This window comes from Melanaphis sacchari, unplaced genomic scaffold (assembly GCF_002803265.2).
Source record: "Melanaphis sacchari strain LSU unplaced genomic scaffold, SCAv2.0 Contig12_pilon_pilon, whole genome shotgun sequence".
NCBI classification, from domain to species: domain Eukaryota; kingdom Metazoa; phylum Arthropoda; class Insecta; order Hemiptera; family Aphididae; genus Melanaphis; species Melanaphis sacchari.
Window position 1 is genome coordinate 2,190,674 of NW_020270527.1, and position 20,742 is coordinate 2,211,415.

A 20,742-nucleotide genomic window follows, 5' to 3' on the forward strand; every position below is an offset into this window, starting at 1 on the left:
GGACATAACGCAGGTCTTTTAAAATTATAAGAAATTAAATTGATTGGTATCTACGTAGTCTTCATTTCATTTTCCCCCATTGACCTTAAAACATGATAGTGTTTGATGAATTTTATCAAACAAATTCAAATTTGAGATTAAGATAAATAAATCATTAAAGGTATTTCATAGTTGCTATAAATAAATAAATGAATTTACTTGTCTAAAAAAAAAATCCAAGTTCTTTAATATGCCTACATTCTCCAGAAATTTATATTTAAATAAACTTTTTAATTATATGCAATGTAATGTCATTATGTGACAGTCACTCCCAGTAAAACACATTCCAGAACCTATTTTTTTTTTTTTTTAAATAATCTAGTGGTGTTTATGTGGAACGGATGAAACATGAATCCGAAATACGTCCGTGATAAAAATAGTACAAGAGTTGTGACCATTGTAGTAATTAGGAAATAATATTATGGAGAAACTACTCTACCATTTTTATACGTTCGTTTGTTTGAACGCTTACAAAAAGTCAAGAATAATTTATTATTCAACCAATTAGTGTGTCTCTTAAAAAATAAACAGTTTGAATACTTACATTAATACATACCTGAATGTATTGATAACATATTGAAATTTAAATGTATCTTTTTATGGTACCTTTAATTATTATATGAACCAGATACTAGTAATTAGAGCACGGTATTCGCTAGCAAAATTGAAAATAAATGTAAAGTTAGGTTAGATTAATAAAAATTCATTAAATAGAAAATTTTCAATTGAAAACGCCAGATTTTTACTTTAAATTATTAAGTTAATCTTTTTTTTTTAATGTTTATGAATCCAAATCAAAGTTCATATACGAGTAGTTTCTAAATTAGGTATTAAAATGTTTGCTTACATTAAGAAATGAGAATTATAGTTAAAACTAAATACTACTTTTTATAAATTGTTATGTAAATGAGGTCCCTACTCCCTATATAGATTTTACATTTTGTTTTTTTTTCAATACATTTTAAACTTTTATTATTCAAATTCAATATTTAGTGAACAGCATTCACTACTTATTAATTAATAAAAATTGAAAATATGCATGTATTTTAAAATATGCATGTATTTTAAAATAACTAAATTTATCTTCTCCGAATATTAGTATAGTTCCTATATAATTTAAGATAATTATACGTTTTATTAAATGCTTAAAGTTATCATTCTAAATATTATATACTTATATTATGTTTATTTTTATTTAATATTTCTTTTCCGATAAAGAAAACGCCGCTTCTGGCAACTCTGTATGTGTTGTCTCTGTCTTAGAAACTTAACAAAATATAATAAATTTTGCATTTACAATAATCCATATTATTCGTTATCTTTAAAATTAGAGTTAATTGACCTTTTAAAAATATATTTTCATGTAAATTTTAGAATAATTAAAATATTAATAAAAACCACCGATTTTTCTTAGATAATATTATTATTAATTATTATACCTTTAAAGTGTATAATTTATGAATTGATTTAAATTTAAAAAGTAAATTAAACATTTCGAATAAAAAAACAATGATTATTTTGAATGTATTTACAATTTGTTATGTTTTACATTTCTACACAAACTTCTTATAATACAAAGACAATATAATGGAATACTCTTAAGAAAAGTCAATTCAGTGTTAGTTTTTTTTTCATTTATTGTCAATTAAAAATTGTAGAATAATATATTATACATAATTTATACAGTTATCGAAAATTCTAAATTAAATATAATATCAATCAAGTATTATATTATTAAATAACTAATTTATATCTAAATATCATAATTTAGTTTGGGAACCTTACATAAAATTACTAAAAGACAATTTTGGTTTTAACAGTTAACTAAACACTATATATTATATTTTTTTGAAATAATAAACGTTAAATTCTACTGATACCCACAACAATGTGATCAAATGTTTGAATACCTAGTTATACTATCTTAGATATTTGATACAAATATTATTTTAAACAAACTGCCTATAATTTATATTATATCAGTATAATGCTTATCATTTATCAATTAATTAACAACTTTTCGTTAAAGGTTCCTATCTTGATAGGTTCATATATAGATTCAATAGTTCATGATTAAAACCAATAGGTAAATTACAATTCAATGTACAATGTACATACTGTATAGGTACTTCTATTATCTAAAAATAATATATATCAATGTTTATTGACTATTGTATGCCGACCTTTGGTGAAGAAGGTAATTAGGTAATTGATATAGGCCCCGATAACAATTTAACGATCATACAATAAAATAGGAAATAACGGTCATTGCAATTTTAGACACTATACTGTGTTCTGATCGGATGGAATTAAATTTGTGAAATATTGTTTTAAATTGCATTAATTTTTTTTTTTGAGTAATTTTTTTGTATTCTGCGTCATTCATTCTTTAAATATAATTTCTTAAGTTTCTAAAAAATTTAACATGGACCGATTTGGAAAATGGTTGGACGAAGATGAATACTTGTTCACGAAATCAATGCACGCTTATATTGAGAGTCGTATAATTTGGGACCTTAAACGATTACCAATGTCCGTGTTTCGCATGAAAAAGAATCGTTATGAAAATAAAGAATATCGTTATAGTGTCAGTGCTTATTAATGGTGTCTTTTGCGAATTTTTAATTACTATTAATTTCCAGCTATAAAATGTATACTTTTTGTTTTTAGGCTCCAGAAAATGAACTTCGTAAAGTAAATGTCAACAATGGAGAAAGAATACTCTCTGAACATGAGTTGCGCATACAGCGTTCTTTGCAAAGACTCAATCTTCCTGAATGGTACAAAACATGCAATGTACCGGCTCAAGGTTTTATTTTGAAGAGACACAGTGATGCTGGTTATACAACCAGTATGTCTAGTCTATCATCAAACCAATCACAGTCACCAAAAATGTATTCTAATTACAGTAAGCAGTATTTAAAATAAAACATTGCAATGTTCGTTTTTTTTTTTTTTTAAATTAAAAATGTATTTTTGTTTCAGATAATACACTGCTTAGCCCCCAAACACATGCTGCAACTAAGAATTTTTCACGTTGGAGTACTAGCCGTTTGAATGGATCAAATTCAAATAGTACATCTCCTTGTAGTTCCACACGATCATCATTTAACTATCGTCAACCATATTTGGGTTGGAGATCTCAGGAAAAACTGTCCAAACCTAGAACCCCAGCTGAACGGCTTGCTGCTGGATTACTTGCTCAACAACAACATGAACAGGTAATTTTTATAATGAAGGTATCATAATGATTTTTTATCTTATTAATTTTAAACCTGTTGTGTAAACTTTGTAAATATTAAATTTTCTTTTATTAAATAATAAATAGATGTTACACCCTATAATTACACCCTTTACATGTAAAAACCCATAACTCATACTATCTCCAACCAGAACTATTATTTAAAAATAACATAGGTCCATAAATAATTAAATAGTTAAATAAGTACTATCTACAACTTAGGATTTCAATACTAATAGTTTTTCATTAATAAGGATAACTAATATAGAAACCTCTGATACTTTGAATACCTATCATAAAATAAATGATAAATATTATTTAGTTATTTGCTCTATATTAGATTATTATTTCTTTGTTATAAAGACATGTCAAACAAGCTTATCTGAAGTACAGTCATCAATTAAAGAAGTAACATCAGCTATAGCCAACTATGTATCGTCGTCAACACCAGATGGAAGTAAAGAAAGGCTGAATACTGATCAAGATACCCCATCTAGGTAAAAATGAGATACATAGCAATCTAAAAATATTTTAAATTTAATCTATTTTGAATTGGTTTTTTTTTTTTTAGATGTCCGTCATTCAAAGGTAGCACAGGTCGTTTATGTTGGCTGGAAAGTTCATTCGTGGGCAACAAGCGTCCCAGTTTAACAAGAGACACTCCACCATCAGAGTTAAGTACGCCACCATCACATCGAAAGGCTAAACCTGTCAGACAAACTCAAAACAATAGTAATTGGGTCAATGGTGAGTGTGAATATACGTAGACAAGGCTTGCAGCCACGTACAAAAAAAAATTGGACACTGCCTGCTGTGTAGAAGCTGATAAAATGCTTATCGAAACAATATCATATGATATAGCACTTGAACAGCTTTTGTTGGACTACCTTTAGATTTTATTTATTTATTTTGTAATTTGTTTTCGTTTTAGTATAAGCGAGTTAGTTGTTAATAATGTTTTATTTTTTTTTTATGTATGTTGCACTCAAGCAAAATTTAAACATTGTAGATTATTTTTTTTATTATTATTTATAAATAAGTTGAATGAAAACGTAGAGCATGACAAAATTAATGAATTTTTTTTGTATGTTTAATTCTTTTAAGTATTAATGAATTGATTTCAATTGTTAATGTTATAATAAGAAAAAAAGGTAATGTTTAATTAATTAGAAAACTCACTGGGACATTTCAATACATTTTTGTGTAAATATTTCTTTAAACAAGAAATTATTTGTTACTTGATTATAAAACCAATTTATTTGTAATGAACTGAGACATTATAAATAAAAAAAAGTGAAGTATAAATTTTTAATAAACCTATACATTGTATACAAATGTTGTCAAGCATTAACAAATCTTAATGGTTATTATTTAAAGTTAATTTTTGTGGTGTTTATTATGTGGAGCTAAAAATATTAAGAAATTGCAAATATATTTTTTATTTTGTACGTCAATAACTGTAAGTAATATACAAATATATGGTGCTAGATAAATTGTAATATTTTATCAAACCATTCACGGAGAACAGTATTTTAAAATCTGTTTTAAGTTTAAATTACCTAACATAATATGTACATTCTTAACAATGACAGTTTTTTGTATATGCTCTTAAAAAATATTTTTTTAAGTATGAATGCAGTACTATCTGCGTTATTAGTTTCAATATGATATTATATAAATTTAAATAGGTTTTTAAATGTATTATATTGCTTCATTTTTGAGAACCTAACAATACATTTATTTTCATTAACCATAATTCATACTTATTACATTTATTCATGATTTATTGTTTAATAATAAATATAATTTAAAATTAGATATTATTACAAAGATAACCATTTATGTATCTCGCATACTTCCCTCGGTGCTGCAAACTATCATCATTTCAGTTAAAATTTAAAAACATTGTTGTATACAAATATTTATTTATCATATAATTTTAATTGTATTTGATTTAAAAAAATTATAGTTCTTTATAAATTATGTTCTATATAATAAATATACATATATTTATATTATATATGTTGCTTTTTAATGTTACTAGTTAAATGTTTTTTTTATCATATTATTATGTATATATACAATTAATAATAAGCTAATTTTAGTGTATAGTTATAAAAATTTCCATATTTCAAACATAATGATGTAATCATTTTTTGACCAGTGAACTAAATATTTGTTACTCAAACTTCAAAGTTTAGGGTTAGTATAAATACCATGAACTTTTTTTATTTATTTTATTAATTGAATTTTACATTTTTAAAATTTTTTACATACTATTATGAACAATATTAATAATTTAATGTTTAAGCAATCCTACTTCAACCTTATACATTATATTATTATAATTTTTAATTTTTTTACATTGAATATGAAATTATTTCGGATATAACTTAATAAAATATTAATATGTTTTCAAATAATTTATCCTTCCCTCATATCTTAATCTTTAATTAATAGTAGTTTCTAATTTATTCAAAAATTACTCTAAATTAATTTTTATTATATTGTTCTTTTACCTCGCCAGTAATACTATATTATTGTAGACTAATAAATTTATTTACTCTACCTAATAAATATTTTGTTCACTAAATAAACAAAATTTGCTGCTAAGTTTTGTAATTGTATCATAATAGTCGCATAGATACATCAAACAATATTGTTTAAGTATGATAATGCAAGTTATTTTATTATATATACTTTTTTTATTTAAATATAATATATTATATATATTATAATGTAAGCTGCGCTCTGTTTTTCCCCAAAAAAAATTAATAACAATAAGACAATAATAAAAAGTGTATTTTGTTTACAATTTTAAATGTTTAAAAATAAATTGCTTTCACAGCTAAATTACATTTTTTTTTTTTTTTTTTGTATATATTGTTTCATGTCATAATATTTCTTAAATATTATAACTAGGTATGATACAACCAAACTATTGTTAGAGCATTTTTCCATTACATTTTACTTTCTATAGTGCCATTTCGTGCATGTGTTTTCTCAACGCGATTTTTATTATTTCACTGCGCCATATGCATTATTTATTATATTGTTTTCAACCTGCTGTAAAATATTGAGCTTTATCATGTCGTTCATTAAAATTAATTTTAAATATTATTATTATATTGAGAAAATTTTTTTATTTCTTTTGCGATTGTTGAGAATTCACTTTTCGGCACGAATAATTACAGATCGGCCGAGTCCCGGTTCGACGACTATGGACGACGTCCTAAACTCATTGTTAGGGTTGCAACTCCAAGGGACGACTGCTAATAACGCTAGGTATCACCACCACCTACCCCATCAACACCGTCGCGGCAGCGATGCCGACGAAAGCAGCGGTAGGGACCTTAGGCGAAGGCCTTACGCTGCTTCTGGTATGGCCAACGTGTAAGTGTGTTAAAAATGCGTTTTTATAGAAATCGCAACAACGAAAAAATCAAAATAATTTCCCCCCGCCATAGGTATTATTTCTATTTATTTTTCAACCGTAGTTGCTGTGTGAACGTTGTATATAGTATAATATATATTTTAGTAGACTATCTACCTATTTTTACCTATAATTTCTACAATATTGTATTATTATGTCGTTTATAATATGCATTAGTTTAATTATATAGTCTTCAGTCGCATTTGTGTGCTATATAGTATCGTTTTAGAAACTTTTAGAAAAAAATATTGGGATTGGTCAAATTTGTTTTTTTTTAAAAAAAACTTTAAATCCAAACTCAAATTTAATATTGTTTTATGAACTGTTCGAACTCGGATTTTAATTAATCTTTGAAACTCAAATCGAACCTGCAAATTTCAAAGAATAATAGTAATAAAACCGAGCAATGACACTTGTGAAAAAAAAAAAAATTAAAATTAAATCAATCTTTAAACTCACACCATTTCGAACTGGATTATACTGAAACTATTCGGAGTTCAATTCATCTCGAATTTCTTAAGCTCCGAGTTGTTCGAAAAGTTCAAAGAACCGTCCCTGATAAAAGAGAGCACCTAACCTAATATAATACTATCTTTAAGATTCGTGCCATCAATCTCTAACCGATGTCGAATCGCGTACGTGCGATGCGTATACAGTTTCAGGTAACGCGTCGGCGGCTGTGGCGCAATCTGCATCGACGCCGCCGAAAAAACAACACCTGCAAGCGGGACCTCCTCTGCCAAGCGGCTCGGCGGCCGGAGCGATCCGTTGCCGGTACTCGGAGTGTCAGCTGACGGCCACCGTCTCCGAAGCTCGGCGCACGTTCAAGATGTGTCACAACTGTAATCACATGTACTGCTCGAGACGCTGCCGGCGCGCGCACTGGCAGAACCACCGGAAAACGTGCTTGGACCGGCGCACGGCCACGCTGTGCCCGTCCATCGTGGATGCGATCAGGGCAAACGACCGGTGCACCGAGCGACTGTCGACGATCGCGCGGCGCGGTTACCTGACGCACGGTCGCGGGGCCGTCAAGTGCTATTTCTCGGGCGTTGAACTGGCCGACAAGTTCGTGCGGGCCGGCGGCGAGGACATGCAGTGCGAACCGGTGTACGCCAAGTGGACGGACATCGACCCGGAACTGGAGGCGCTCGGACAACTCTGCAAGACGTACAACCCGGACACGCGGTACGTGTTGCACGTGTCCGTGTGCGTGTTGAGCGAAGTACCCGGCCCGGGACCGGTGCAGTGGGAGCGGCACGTGGTGTACAAGTACGCCAAGATGCACCTGGACAAGAGTCTGCGCGCCGCCCCCACTGAAGCCTCCGAAACTACCACGGACGGCGGCGGCGGCGGCCCGGACACCCTGATACTCACCTCGTTGCCAGGACGTGACCGCAGGGACGTGAGCACCGCCCGCCGCGTGTGCTTCGTCAACATGCAGCGACATCTCCGGCAGAGGGGCGTCGAGCTCCGGCACCATTTTCCAGACGTGCACCGGAAGCTGTGCGAGTACGTGGACGGCGGCCCGGACGTCACGTTCACGCCGGTCACGGTGTACCCGCGGGACAAGGCATCTGGAAAGACGTTCATGTGCATCATCATGCCCGACGCGGAACCGGAGAAGCTGAGCCTGTTGCCCGGGGACAGTGCCAGAGTGCAAACCATCGACGTCGGTCAAGAATTCACCGCCGCCGCCATTGATAGTTGTACTCAGTGAGAACCCCGTTCTATATACTTTCCGTCGTGATGGGAGGGGGGGCGTATCTCTAAGCGTTACACTTCCTAGCTCGTGCTTGCAGTGTGCGCATATACAGTCTGCAGTGCCGTTGACTTAAAGCGTTTCGAGCATTTAGTATTATAGGTATACACCCGGCCCTGCATAATATTAAAAATTATATATTATTACGATTATGTTGGATTTTTTTGAATATTTAAACGAATTAATAATGCAGCAAAATAGTACGCGCCCGGGCCCGTCCTAGAATTATTGGGAAACTCGAATACAAAAAGTTGTATCCCGACGTTATAAAGTATGTAAACACTACGAAATCTACGACCGTTTGTAGCTCTCCCGCGACATGACAGTACTTAATATTACGTTGCAGTAATCATAGGTATTAAATATAAGAAGAATTAGAAAGTTCAAAGGAGAATTTTAATTCCTAATTAAGCTATACATAGCTATACTTAAATAGTTGTTGACGGGCACAAACGTGGTGTTGAGACACTACGTATTGTACTAGTGTCTACTTTGACAATTTATTAGGTTAGTAGTAACGTTATTGTATTTATTGTTGTTAAAAATATTTGTCTTTATTTACTTATTATTATTATTATTAATATTATTAATCATGTTATTTGTTGTTTTATTATTATTATTACTACTATTGTTGTTATTACATTTATACATATAATAATATTAATATACCTATACACCTGAGTGTATTAATTTAATTATTATATTATGTACTTCAATTGCGTTAAGCGTCAGAAATCTTGTATATCACTACCAATAGTGGCTAATATCGATACTATTCAGAAAAATATCAAATATCCTATTTGAATTAAGGATACCTGTAATGTGAATAATTTCTTACGTGATTTTTGTATAATTATTTAAGAATTTGCTTTTAATTCTTCAGCTATTCAATCATAATTGTCGAGTAAAATAACACCTGTAGTGTAAGCGTGGATGATTTAGTAAGAGTTTAGGCATAGAGAGGAGGAGATCTAAATATTTTTAAATTAAGCTCACATTTAAGAAGCAAACCAATCCTATACATAACACTCCCCTAGGCCCTAATAATGTTTTAAATATTTTTATTTTTTTTTATAAAAACTATTACTTTTATAATTATCTATCGTAGAATTATTATAATACGAGTAGGTAATAAAAATAATATTTGATATTTATCTAAATAATGATGGGACGATGGGTAACTATAGACTGTAGTGTTATACTAATTTATAATAATCAAACATACATTTAGGTGATAGTAAAAATCAAAGAGTTTTTAATTTAATTTGTATTAAATACTTGAAATGTTATTATCTGCGGGATGTATTTCAAATTTACAATTATTACAAAGTATAAAAAAAATAATCAAATAATATATAGGTACCTGTTATAATAGGTATTCGTCAAACGTGAAATAATTTAAGAGGACATATCCCTCGTAATTCTCCCCCCTTCCCTGCAAACCAATTATCGCTGTTGATGAGCCACAACACACGTCACACAGGAAAATATATAGGTACCTACTTAGACAATTCGAAAATTAGTATCGATTCGTCTTCAACATTTCCTCAATAACACCTCCGTCGATCAGTCACAAAAAAAATCCGTTACAGTTATTACTTATTATTACCTATTATAATATATTACCTAAAGAATTTTGACTAATAATATCATGTAGATCGATATCTACGATTTACACAGGTTTCAACAATTTCGGACTGTTATGGTCACTGTTTAGTGTTCATAATAACGATAATATTCTATTGTCGTGTTCTGTGGTGTTCGGGTGTTCGTAATGCAACGACAATAATGAATAAATTGCATCAGACAATGCGTATTTTGATATGTATTGTGTACACTTGTTAATTTATTTCTGTCATCTGTACACACCCACAGGCCACGACCCACCCACATGACGTATCAGCACTCCATGCGAGATACGGGCAATGCATGATTATAATATAGGAGTATTTTTGTGGGATGAAGCACTTGTCCCCTGACATTTTATAATGATGGCAAAGACATCGTTTTGTTTCTCGGTTTTCAGCTAGGTACCTATTTAAACCTATTCGTTAGATACGAGTATTATAACTCGTTATTTTTATTTTTGTCTAGTATTATTATTATAGGATTTCTTTAAAAACTATTAATTGTATCTCTTGTGCTTTTCCGTATTATTTGTATTTTTAATTTTCCAAAAGATCTAACTCAACATGGCTACATGAAGTTGACCATGTTCCATAACTAAATGTCTAAATACAGGTTGGGGCAAATACAACCCTACTTTATTCCATTTTCATCTCTGTGCTTTGTTTATTGTCATACCAAAAACAATTTTTATCGAAAATTGACGCGTAGTAAGTGAAAAGAGAATATTTGAATAACCCATATTTATAATGAGTTTTTCCGACAACAATAGCGCAGCAGACAGCAGTAGACGAAAGTACCTATAGTTATCTTTGTGGAGGGCTATGACTCATAATTATGTTGTCACACCAGTTCCCTTTTTAAAATACAGAAAATATATTGTTCTATCATTTAGTACAAATTTGTACATCCAAAGGGGCTAATATAAATTAAAAACTCTTTAGGAGGTTGGAGTGACGTCACACCAGCTATCCACTTAAGAATATGAATTTTTTTTTACAAATTTTTACACTCTATTTGTACGTATTTGAACGCGCAATATGAACATTTGTTTGCTAATAGTTTAGCAAGGATCACGAAATACTGTTTCAAAAAGAGGTACGGATGACAAAAAGCGAAAGGTACTTAGGTTATCTTAGGTAATCGAATATATATATTATAACAATATGTATAATTTTATAAACACATTATGACATAAATTTTCACCTGTGGCTAAATACACTCTTTGGGATAAAAAGTTTATGACGGGATATATATATATATATATATATATATATATATATTACGGGAAAAGCTATATTACGGGATAAGCTATATTGCGGAATGCGGGATAAGGTATATTACGGGATAAAGCTTACTACAGGATAAGCTATATTACGAGATAAGGTATATAACGGGATAAGTTAAATTACGAGATAAGGTATATTACGGGATAAGGTATATTCAAGATAAGGTATATTGCGGGATAAAGTAAATTACGGGATAAGATAAATTACGGGATAAGGTGTATTACGGGATAAGATAAATTGCGGGATAAGGTGTATTACGGGATAAGGTATATTGCGATATAAGCTATATTACGGGAGATATATATATTGCGGGATAAGTTAAATTATGGGATAAGGTATATTACGGGATAAGCTATATTACGGGATAAGCTAAATTACGGGTTAAGGTATATTACGGGATAAGGTATAATACGGGATAAGCTATATTACGGGATAATATATATTTCGGAGTGAATTATATGTTATTGAATATTTAATCATTTGTGCTCACTCAGCCGATAATTGGTTCCTCCTTTTAATAATTTTTAATTATTTGTTAAAATAGTGTGATATTTATTACTGCATATTGCACTTGTTTTAACTCATTGATAATGTAAATCATTTTGTTGATAGGTACAACAAGATTCTTTTTTGAATATTAAATTACACGATATTATTGGGATTGAAGAAAGATAAGTTTTAAAGGATTTTAAAAAATAGAAAATATATTGTGTATTTAAAAATTGAATAAATTATACTACTCTCTTTGTCTCTGTATATATGTCTGTAAACGGTAGATCCGAACAAAGATGTAAAGGGACAAGAGACAACGTTGAGAAAGTAGATAGAGCTAAAATGAATTAACAAATGCGATGGTATATGAACTAAATCAAAATGTCCTTTAATATTTACGAAGGCAGCAATCAGAAATTCACTTTTAAAAGAGGTTAGATTGGTAGATTGTCAAAAGAATGGAGAGAGCTCATATTTAAACTTCTCCAAAAGCCAAACATGTATTAATGTAATATAAAAAGCGGTATTATTTTCAGAGAAATAAATTTAGGCGATTTTTAAACATAAAATCCATTATTTTGAAGAATATTTATTAAAAGGCATTATATCTTTAGTCAATAGACTATGGGTATAGTGTTTGATTAAGGCAGTCGTTCTTAACCTTTTTTGTCCACAAAATGCTTGGGTAATAATTAAAATTCTCAAAGCACCCTATATACTGTGATATGTATAAATGTGAATATTTCTTATCATTTTACAGAATATTTAAGGCCATTTTATGTTCCACGGCCCACCTATTGAAAACCACTTAGTGAAGGTGTGAGAATGATATGAACTATAAAGATTAATTCAATAAACTAGTGGAAAAAGCCGAGCCACAAGCAATTATGATATCATCAGAGTATGAATAGTACCAAAACAAAAGCATTCAATAAATCAATAAAAAAAATGAAGTATAATTATTTATTACATTAATAACAATTATTTCCCTATTCAGTCTGTTATTATCCACTTAATCATTGTCAAATAGACAACAACAAGGAGTTAATACACTATATTGAATTTAACAAAAAATTGTTATTAGCAACTAAAGAATAATTAAAATTAACCTATTTTAAAATTAAAAATGTCCTTACTTATCAATGTACAAAGAACTTTAGTAATTAAGTCACACAAGTAAAAGTAAAACTAATTTAGCAAAAAAAAAAAAAAAAAAAATAACCATAAATGATTGATAATATTAAAAATTAATTGTTTTTTTTTCTTAATGATGAATAATTAAAATAATAAAAGCTGTTGAAAGTCTTAATTTACAAATTGCATAAACTTGATTTTTAATTTAATTCTCATACCATTATTTGTATATCTACTTAAAATGTTTATACAGTTGAAAATATATATACAAATAATAATATGTATGCTGAGTATCTACAGCAAAGTTTAATGTTAGCTAAACAATAATTTTAAAAATCTCAGTTTAAACATATAAATTAGTTTGGAATTAAATAACATTTCAATTGTAGTTTTGTTATGAATAAAATTACATATGTCAACAAAAACTGAAAATATAACACCTATTAGATGTTAACATTTTTTTATGACATTAAATTTTTCAAATATACAGTTTAATTATATAACTGGTGAAGCCGAGTCTGATCTAGAACCTGATCTGCTTCTATAAAAATATATATATATAAAGTTAAAACATGATTCATCCAATAATCACTGTATTAGTTAAAGTTTACTAAACTTTAAAAATCTATATTTACCTAGATCTAGAAGGAGATCTGCTGCCAGATTTTGAGTGTGAATTAGATGCAGATCTACTTCTTGAATGAGCTGGTGAATTAGAAGCAGAACGACTACCAGATTTTGATCGTGCTGGTGATCTTGATTCTGACTTAGATTTACTACGAGATTGTGAGCGCGATTTAGAACCAGATGCAGAACGAGACCTAGATCGGCTATTAGATCTTGAATGACTACGTGAAGGAGAACGACTTCCTGAACGAGATCGACTGCCAGAATGTGAACGGCTACCAGATCGAGATCTACTACCTGAACGTGATCTAGATCTTGAACGGCTGCGTGAAACACTTCTAGATTTTGAACCAGACCGAGATCTTGATTGACTTCTAGATTTACGACTACCTGAACGTGAACGAGACTCTGAACTGTAAATTAAATTATGATTAATTGCTGTGATGATGTTGAAATTTATAATAACTGTGTGTGATAAATACAAAAAGCTGATAGTACTTACCTTGAACGTGATTTTCTAGTATTCTTTGAACTACTGAAAAAATATTTTTAAATATTATGCTTAAAAATAAGTTACAAGTTGAATTTATAATAATAATAAAGTATTATACTAACTGTCCAGAAATTCGTTTTTTGACTTCACCATCACTACTATCGTCTTCACTAGTAGATATAGTTGCTTTGGATACAACTCTAAGTTTCTGTTTAGATGATAAGACAGGTCCCTTCTTATTACTTGCAGACTAAACACAAAATGTTTTGATAAACTATTTTGTTTATATACACAATTAAAATAAAAACTTACTGTACGCCCTTTCTTTGATGCAATTCTATCACTTCCACCAGACCCTCCTGATCCAATACTATCTCTCCTCCGTTTAGATCCACCTCTTTTTTTCTTTTCTTTATCACCACCAGTACCACCACTACATTAAAATAATTATAAAGTTTAATTTAATTACTAATTTAAATAAATTTAAAATTTGATTTAATTTGTTAAAACTTGTTTAACTAAATACATATTTTTAAATTGAGAACTTTTAGATATTTTCTATAGTACAATGCATGTACTTGGCAATGGTGACAATATAAAATTAGTATTTTTTAAATTAAATAAATACATAATAAGATATGAGTATTATTTAATTGTGATGTGTATGTTTAAATGTATAATCTATTGGTTGACTTGGAGAAAGACAGATGATTATAATATAAAATTACTATTACACATAATTAATTAATGCAATGCATAAAATATATTACCTTTTCCTTGATTTGTTAGATTTTGTAGGCCTAGGACTTCTATTTCCACCTGGTTCAGATGCAATACTTCCACCGGAATCTGAACCGTAGTTTTCGCGACGTTTCCCTTTACTCTTAGGTTTTTCTAAAACGGGGTCAAATACTAGAGCATTCTTTGTTTTTTCTCTGTATTCTTGACGTTTTAACAGCATTTCTTTTCTTTGTTCTTCTTGTTTTTGCAATGCTTTAGTTTGCTCTTCAATTTGTTTAACACGGAATAATTCTCGTTCTTCTTCCTGCTTACGACGCATTTCACGCTCATCATTATCCATCTTACGGGCTCGTGCCACATGATACTGTGCTTGAGACAGTAAATCTTGACACTGTTTAGCTTCAATATCAGCCAAACTAACATCATATCTCATTCGGTCACCGTGAACAGATAAATATTGGAAATATCTAAGAAACAATACATATTATAATACTTAATGATAATAATTAAAAAATCAGTAATTATACTTATGTGATAATCCAAGTTCATGTACAGCTTTCAGTACATCTTTCAAGTTTGATTTTTCATCTTTCAATATTTGAGCTGCTAGTTTTTGTAGAACAAAAGCAATATTATAAATTATAACTGTATCCTGAGGAGCGACCCTTCGAGCCTAACATCATATAAAAATTGTATGTGATTAAATTAGATTATAAAATAAATAATTACGTTTACTTACTTTCAAAAACACTGTTTTTGCTTCTTTTAACTTTCCTGCTCTAAAGTATGCACGCCCAAGATATTGAAGTACTTCAACACTATCGTGTTTGAAAAATTTCTTCATACAATTTTCATACTATAACATATTATTTAAATATACAGTTATATTTAGTATCAGATTTTTAATTATGAATATTCCAACATACCATTTGAATAGCACTAATATACTGTTTTTGTTCAATATATATATGTGCAATATTCAACCAGACATCACAAAAATCAGCAGTAGCTTCTCTTACTTGAGCAAATATATCTCTTGCCTCATTAATACAATGTTTATGTGCCATAACACAACCTTAATAGACATAATTATTTTTAGTAAAATTTTTATATATTATTAATTATTTATTTTTTGTTGGATTCTTTTATTATAAAATAACATACACAATTTTAAAAATATATAAAATAAATGTAATTACTCTCTCCAGCAAAATAATCTTTAAATAATAATTGCACTTAACATGAATACAAACATGAAATTAAATAAAATTCTAATATTTTTAAAATAACTACATTGTGTAAGAAATGAAATAATATTTCTACATCTCATTACACTACAGCTTAAACAAAACTCAACAATATCCTAGTGACTAACCTAATAATTTTTATGGCAGAACAAGCTAGTTATATAAATATATCATAGCCACTTCGTGAAATCGATGTTTTCATAAAAAGATGGCCATTTCATAAAATAGAAACAAATTTTTTACACATTGTGAAATTTAAAAATATTTTGTAAAGTGGTCATTTGAATTTAACGTTGTGTAATTTTTTTCACAATTTAGTCGTTTACTTTGTGTACTGAAATATAACTTTTAACGAATAGGTCAAATTTGATTAAATTCATTATTAGTTATTTCAAGTACAAAAATTACACTATGTTAAATTCCAATGACCGTTTCATAAAATATTTTCAAATTTCACGAAATATAAAAAATCTATTTTCATCTCATGAAATGGCCATTTCTTCATGAAAAAATTGATTTCACAAAGTGGCTACGACATATATAAATACATAATCACTCACCAATTCCATTAGCAGCCCAAATGTTCCTTGGATCATTTTTCAATACTTTTGTAAAAAACTGCAATGCTAAATCTTGATGTCTTTTTTCCTGGTCCTTATTTCTAGTCGGTTGATGTAGAGTTTGTAACCAAACATTTCCCAGAGCAATTAATGAGTATGAATCATTTAATGTTGAAGGATTCTTAAAACAATAATAGTTAATATATTTGGATTACATACAAGCTTTATAATTGACTCACCTTCAACACACGTTCAAATTTTTTTTGTCCAGGACCCCATTCCATTTTGGCTAAATGCAAGTTTCCAAGTAATGACCAGGCATCAGGATGTTCATTATCTATACGCAATGCTTCTTTAAACCAATCAGACGCTTCATAAATTTGATTACGATCTCGAGCCATACAACCCAAACGCAAATAACCTGCAATTTAATTTATAACTTTAACAATCATAGCATATAACTTAATCAAATATTTTAAATACAATCAATATAATTAGGATGCTCCTTGAGAATATCTTTGTAAAATGTTTCTGCCTTTTGAAATTGGCATTGTGCTTCAAAAATTCTTGCCAAATTATATGTAGTTGTAACTGCAATAGAGTTATAATGCTGTGGATCAGCTTCAACCATTTTCTTTGACAAACTCAAGGATTCTTCAAGTTTGGAACGAGCTTCGTCCATATTTTTAAGCCTGTAATTAAAAATAATTGATATAACATTTATGCTTATAATTTTTTTAACTTTGACAAAATGTATACCTGTAATTTAATGCAGCCACATTATTAAGTATTTCAGGTGGAATGTAACTATTTGCACTGTTGCGCATTAAAGCCATAGCTTTACCATAGGCAGCTAATGATGCTTGTAAATCTGATTGTTCTAATATTTGAGCTAATTCTACCCAAGCTTCTACGTCATCTGGGAAATGTTCTGTAACCTAAGTTATAAAATAGAAATCAAAGTTACACATATCTTTTAAATTTTTAAACATCATACTTTTTTTAAATGACTCTTTGCAATATCTCGTTTCTGTTGATTTTTTGAATCAGCGTACAATGAACCAAGGATTTTCATTGCCTCATAATTTCCTGGATGAGCTTTAAGTACTTTTTCAAAACACTGAGCCGCCTAAATAAATTCCGAAAAAATGCATTAAAATAAATTCATGTAAAGAATAAATGTATGAACAAATATTACATTTTCCATATCGCCTCCATAAATATACATTTGACCAAGGCCATAATGTGGTAGTACAAATGTAACCGGTGCAAACTGAGTTGCTTGATAATAATATTGAAATGCTTGGTCATAATTATTCTAAAAGTTATATCATATTAAAATTATGTAAAATAGTATCAACAAACAATAAAAAACCCGTATTTAGTATTACCTGTACATGAAAAGCTCTAGCCATTTGATAACAACTTTCTGCTCTCATAGCTTCATTCTCTGTATTTTGTAAAGCATGTCTAGCAAGTAATTCAGACTTGGTATAATCTTTTTTAAAGAAAAAATGATTGGACAAATGATTTAATACCATTGGATTGGTGGTATCAATTGTATATGCTTTTGACAACATATTTACACCTAATTTGATGTCACCTGGATTTTCACCATTTAACTTCATGATAGCAAGACCTACTAATGCACCAACACACTTGGAGTCTAATTGCAAAGCACGTTCAAATGCTAATCGAGCTTTTTCTACGTTTCCTAGTTTCAAAAAACAATGTGCCATGCCCAGTCGAACATCAGCAGGACACTGAGGATTAGAACGCAATGCTTTTTTATAATAAGCTAGAGCTCCTCTGTAGTCCTTCCTGTTGAATGCAATACATGCTTTACCTAATTGAGCTGGTATATTATTAGATGATTGATTCAGTACAAAATTGAACTGAGCATCTGCTTGTTCAATTTTATCACCTTCTAATAAGCAAAAGAAAGCACGTCCCAACAAATGGTTCTATAAATTTAAAAAAATTCAATTTGACTTTGAAAACATATAGAAACAATTTACAAATTATAACCACATTCTTACCGTATCATACATAATAATTTTATCTGCTGTTGTATAAAGTTGTGTGGCCTTGGTAAAAAGTTCACGACGTTTATCTTTACTTTTTTCTCGATTAGCAGTTTGCACATAATATGCTGCTAACATATCTAGAGCTCTCATTTGATCCTTATCACTATCTTTATATTCTAAGCTGGCATTACTACGTGATGACTCCAACAATCTAACTAAAGCAGCTGAATTTCCTCTTTTGTAATACTCCAACTAAAATTTGTTAAAAATGAAAGATTATCTTAGAATTATATTCAAATCAATTAAGTTAATAAACAAAACATACAGCTAAATTGACCCATATATGTAAATTTGAATGTTCAGACTTTAAAATGCCAAGTACTTCATCATACTCTGGCAGCTTGTCTAGTTGTATTTCAATAACCTAAAAAAGAAATTTTAACATTGTCAGTTAGATATTTAATCAAAATTTTATTGTAATTTAAAAACATTAGCTATTAATTAAAAATATTACAAGGTAATATGAAATATAAAAGATAAAAACAGCAAATAAAATAATTTTTTTTTACAACTAATACAGTTCTTTTATTACCTGATTAATTTGTTCATAGTTATTAAAAATAAAAAATGATTGGTAATACATTATTTATATATTTTATAGTTTTTGTAAAAATACATTTATCTCTAAGAATATTATTAATACTAACAAAGAAAATATAACACTAATAATATGAAAATTATATGAGGTTTTTTTTAAAATTATAAAAGTAACAATAATTTTTATACAATAAACTTAAATTTCATTAACTTTAATTAGTTGAATTTTGGAAGTTTACAATATCAACTGCTTTTTGTAAGTATTATATTTATGGAATATTTATTGAACAATATAATGTTATAGTTATACTATAGTTTATTACAAGCAACAAAAATGTCGGATTTGTAAATGATAAATAAAAATATGAAGTAAATTATGGCAAATATTTTGTGTTAAAATTGATAATTTTAAAAAAGGAAATAATTTATTTTTAAAAATTAATATTATCATAACTATTTATAATAGTCATGCTTTGCAATTATTATAATTTTTTTTTTTTTTGCTTTTAAAGTATTAATCAGAAAAACTAACAGTTCAAAACCACATCTAACTGTATAATTTCAGAATTTATAGTGCGAATCGTGAATGGAGTAACTATTGCAGGCTTACTAGAATGTAATTTTTTTTAAAGTAAAAATACTCCAACAAATGTTTAGGTATTCACTAAAACTATAAATTAGCTAACTTAAAAGTTATGTTTAGAACTTTTAATTATATTATTAAAATAATACAAAATATTTATTAATTTAGACAAGAAAGAGCAGTTTTAACTAAATATTGACACCTAGTACTAATTTTCATATACAATAGTTATCATTATTTTAAATTTAAATGATTTATCTATCATAATTGTTATATTTTAAGATACTATCTATTATAAAACACCACTATATTGAATTAATAATATTTAAAAATTCTAAATATATTTGTTAAATTATTCATTAAATAGTTAGTACGTTAAAAAATGTTTATTATATGTATATGTATAGGTATATTAAAAATATCGACATTTATAAATTTGATGGTACAAAGTTATTAAGCCAAAATGCATACACTTTAAAATTAATTTTCAGGTTTGTATACTAGAAAGTTACATAAAACCTTGAATGTAAGATAAAAACATTATATACCTCGTCAGAATCCTTTAAGGGTATTTCGATTGGGTTGACCATTTTGTGACAGTCAAGCGTAAAGTGTGCGAACAAAAAAATAATTAACTAAACACAAATACTTTACTTTAATAAAATCATTGTACAATATACTCAAATTTCACAAAAAAAAATACACTTCAAAACCTACAGTCACTGAATGGGTAAGAAAATAAAATATTAACACTTCCAAAAACAGCTTCCAGGATTCAAGAGTTGAGTCCGGAATCCTCCAGACACTTGGCTTCTTGTTATCGCGATACCGTTTGCGGTCCTTGATAACGG

General features: G+C 29.0%; 2 protein-coding genes across 6 annotated transcripts in view; one reads left to right on the forward strand and one right to left on the reverse strand.

Moving 5' to 3' along the window:
* The window catches only part of LOC112591256, a 34,029-nt gene extending 24,971 nt beyond the window's left edge, over positions 1–9,058 (forward strand). For 2 of the 4 annotated variants that reach the window (XM_025335014.1, XM_025335016.1), the window contains exons 5-10: positions 2,710–2,947; positions 3,025–3,260; positions 3,644–3,777; positions 3,852–4,027; positions 6,475–6,673; positions 7,370–7,462. In XM_025335014.1, the coding sequence (XP_025190799.1) occupies positions 2,710–2,947; positions 3,025–3,260; positions 3,644–3,777; positions 3,852–4,027; positions 6,475–6,673; positions 7,370–7,379 (993 nt within the window). In that variant the 3' untranslated portion in view covers positions 7,380–7,462. Of the gene's footprint in view, positions 1–2,709; positions 2,948–3,024; positions 3,261–3,643; positions 3,778–3,851; positions 4,028–6,474; positions 6,674–7,369 lie in introns of all 4 variants that reach the window. The other 2 variants (XM_025335013.1, XM_025335012.1) reach the window with 1 other exon arrangement.
* Positions 9,059–13,444: 4,386 nt separating this feature from the next.
* LOC112591257 (RNA polymerase-associated protein CTR9 homolog) lies at positions 13,445–20,709 on the reverse strand. 2 transcript variants are annotated; one of them, XM_025335018.1, is made up of 19 exons: positions 20,440–20,709; positions 19,037–19,135; positions 18,724–18,963; positions 18,076–18,648; positions 17,883–18,002; positions 17,682–17,813; positions 17,444–17,622; positions 17,168–17,376; positions 16,924–17,105; positions 16,685–16,865; positions 15,804–15,952; positions 15,617–15,733; positions 15,405–15,550; positions 14,907–15,344; positions 14,449–14,569; positions 14,259–14,386; positions 14,146–14,175; positions 13,652–14,056; positions 13,445–13,557 (listed from the first exon to the last, which is right to left on the reverse strand). In XM_025335018.1, exons 1-19 carry the CDS (start codon positions 20,479–20,481, stop codon positions 13,512–13,514), a joined length of 3,537 nt encoding a protein of 1,178 aa, XP_025190803.1. In that variant the 5' UTR covers positions 20,482–20,709; the 3' UTR covers positions 13,445–13,511. The 2 variants fall into 2 exon arrangements, with proteins under 2 accessions (XP_025190803.1, XP_025190802.1); XM_025335017.1 differs by having other exon boundaries at positions 14,146–14,178.
* Positions 20,710–20,742: the final 33 nt, after the last annotated feature.